General features: G+C 40.6%; 1 protein-coding gene across 1 annotated transcript; it reads left to right on the top strand.

Annotated features, from left to right (window-relative positions):
- The first annotated feature begins 1197 nt into the window (after positions 1-1197).
- Positions 1198-2142, top strand: LOC112579355 (olfactory receptor 51V1). Its single transcript, XM_025265715.3, has one exon. It carries the CDS (start codon positions 1198-1200, stop codon positions 2140-2142), a length of 945 nt encoding a protein of 314 aa, XP_025121500.3.
- Positions 2143-2675: the final 533 nt, after the last annotated feature.

The raw sequence follows: 2675 nt of genomic DNA, 5'->3' as shown, positions 1-2675 counted from the left end.
TTTTTAAACTTTACATAACTGTATTAGATTTGCCAAATATCAAAATGAATCCGCCACAGGTATACATGTGTTCCCCATCCTGAGCCCTCCTCCCTCCTCCCTCCCCATTCCATCCCTCTGGGTCGTCCCAGTGCACCAGCCCCAAGCATCCAGTATCGTGCATCGAACCTGGACTGGCAACTCGTTTCATACATGATATTTTACATGTTTCAATGCCATTCTCCCAAATCTTCCCACCCTCTCCCTCTCCCACAGAGTCCATAAGACTGTTCTATACATCAGTGTCTCTTTTGCTGTCTCGTACACAGGGTTATTGTTAGAAAGATGGTAGCAAAGAGGCCTTTAGATTTAGTCATTCAACATTGGCCTTATGATCTTTAGAACAGCAGTTTCTAAGGAAGAGAAAATAATTGCTCATCCTTTCAATAGTGCCTATTAAATGAATACTTAACCAACTAATGACATGAATGAATAGCGGGTGGAGAACTCTGGGTTGATGTCAGAGGCAAAGTGTCTTCAACCTGAGTCTCCAAGTCACAGGAGCACACATGGGTTGAACATCCCAGAGGATAAGAGCTCCCATGGGAAATCACTTGCCACCGGTTTCATGCATAAATATTCCTCTTGGCTTATCACTAAGGTTGAAAAACTAATTTCTGGTTATGTCATTTAGAGTGGGAGAAAACAGTAACATTTCCACTCAGTACTATTTGGAGGAAAATATGCTTGGAAACAACACAAATGGAAAAGTATGGGTGCAGAGTGACTACTTTATAGTACTCTTCATTCTAAATGCTTTATGAGTTGGAAGGAGAAAACTAAGAATTCTTTTGAGAATCTTCTCTCTCAATTTTATAGGGTATACCATCTCACCAGCATCCCTGGGAAAATGTCCCAGAAAACATATACTTTCTGAAAATTAGTTTCCTGCTCCAGTCTTCATCATTACAGGTGTCTTCTAAGGTATCTCTGCCAGTGGATAAATAACGACACTTAAGTGACATCAGGAGAGCACCCTTCTCTTCCAGCCGACAGATAATATGCCTCTAAAGGACAGAGTTGCTTGACTACATTATGTAAAGTTAGTTAACTTTTAGCATAATTTTGTTTACTTAGAAATTCTACCTCATCTGAAACTGGAGCATTCTCTTTGAAAAATACTTTCTTGCTGCGTCGAAAAATTATCTCAGATCCAGAATGAAAGCTTTAGTAAGCCCCAGCACTAATTCCTCCTCCTTCCTTCTCACTGGATTTTCTGGTCTGGAGCAGCAATATCCCTGGATCTCTGTTCCCTTCTCCACCATTTATGCTGTTGTTCTTTTGGGTAACTGCCTGGTGCTGTATGTAATCTGGACTGAACCTAGCCTGCATCAACCCATGTTCTACTTCCTGGCCATGCTGGCTATCACTGATTTGTGCATGGGACTGTCCACAGTGAACACAGTGCTAGGGATCCTGTTGGGGTTGATTCAAGAGATCAGCCTGGATTCCTGCATTACCCAGGCCTATTTCATCCATGGTCTGTCCTTCATGGAATCCTCTGTTCTCCTAACTATGGCCTTTGACCGGTACATTGCAATTTGCAATCCACTGCATTATTCCTCTATCCTGACTAATTCCAGAATTATCAAAATCGGACTCACCATTTTAGGTAGGAGTTTCTTCTTTATTACACCCCCTATTATCTGTTTGAAGTACTTCCACTACTGCCGTCCCCACATCCTCTCTCACTCATTCTGCCTGCACCAAGACCTTCTCCGCCTAGCCTGCTCAGACATTCGATTCAATAGCTACTATGCCCTGATGCTGGTTATTTGCACACTATTGTTGGATGCTGTACTTATCCTCTTCTCCTATGTCCTGATTCTTAAGTCAGTTCTGGCAATTGCCTCTCGGGAGGAACGGCATAAGTCATTTCAGACGTGCATCTCCCACGTTTGTGCTGTCCTCGTGTTCTACATTCCTATCATTAGCCTTACAATGGTGCACCGATTTGGCAAGCATCTCTCCCCAGTGGTCCATGTCCTTATGGGCAACATCTACATCCTTTTTCCACCTCTGATGAACCCTATCATCTACAGTGTCAAGATCCAGCAGATTCGTAGCAGAATGCTCAGACTCTTTTCTCTAAAAATATGTTGAGATATTACAGTGTTCAAAAAACAAAATAGAAACAATAAAAATAAACAAGCAAATATCAGTACAAAAATACACTTTGTTGGAATTAAGACTTTAGTCTTGAAGCCATGATCCTTGATTTTAAAACACACTTTAAATGTAGATAATCACCTCAAACAAGTTCCAGCCTAGCCTATGTCTTGGAAGTCAGCTGTTTTTAGGGATGGAGGTGGGAGATTCTATCTTAAGCATTCCATGATTTCCTTCTAAAATTGTGTAAACAAGACAGACATAGGTAATGCCATAATTGTGACCATATTCAAAAATGTATAAACCTATTCAACATGCCCAGAATGGGTTTTTGAGCACTTTTTTGCACAGAAACAAAGTAAGATTCAAATGCTTGGTCTTTTAGTTTCAAAAGTGGGTAACTTGAAGCATTTTCGATTATCTGAGATTCAATTACTTAATCTTTAAAATGGGGAAAATACCCAACTGACAGAAATTTTGTAAAGATTGTCTGGACCAGAATTGTCCACTAGTATTTTTCATAGTGA

The sequence above is a fragment of the Bubalus bubalis genome, chromosome 16, assembly GCF_019923935.1.
Source record: "Bubalus bubalis isolate 160015118507 breed Murrah chromosome 16, NDDB_SH_1, whole genome shotgun sequence".
NCBI classification, from domain to species: domain Eukaryota; kingdom Metazoa; phylum Chordata; class Mammalia; order Artiodactyla; family Bovidae; genus Bubalus; species Bubalus bubalis.
This window is presented reverse-complemented; position numbering and strand designations above follow the sequence as displayed.

Bases quoted from the DNA above. Each gene is read 5' to 3' on its own strand.
- LOC112579355 (XM_025265715.3), top strand. From the start codon at position 1,198: ATGAAAGCTTTAGTAAGCCCCAGCACTAATTCCTCCTCCTTCCTTCTC.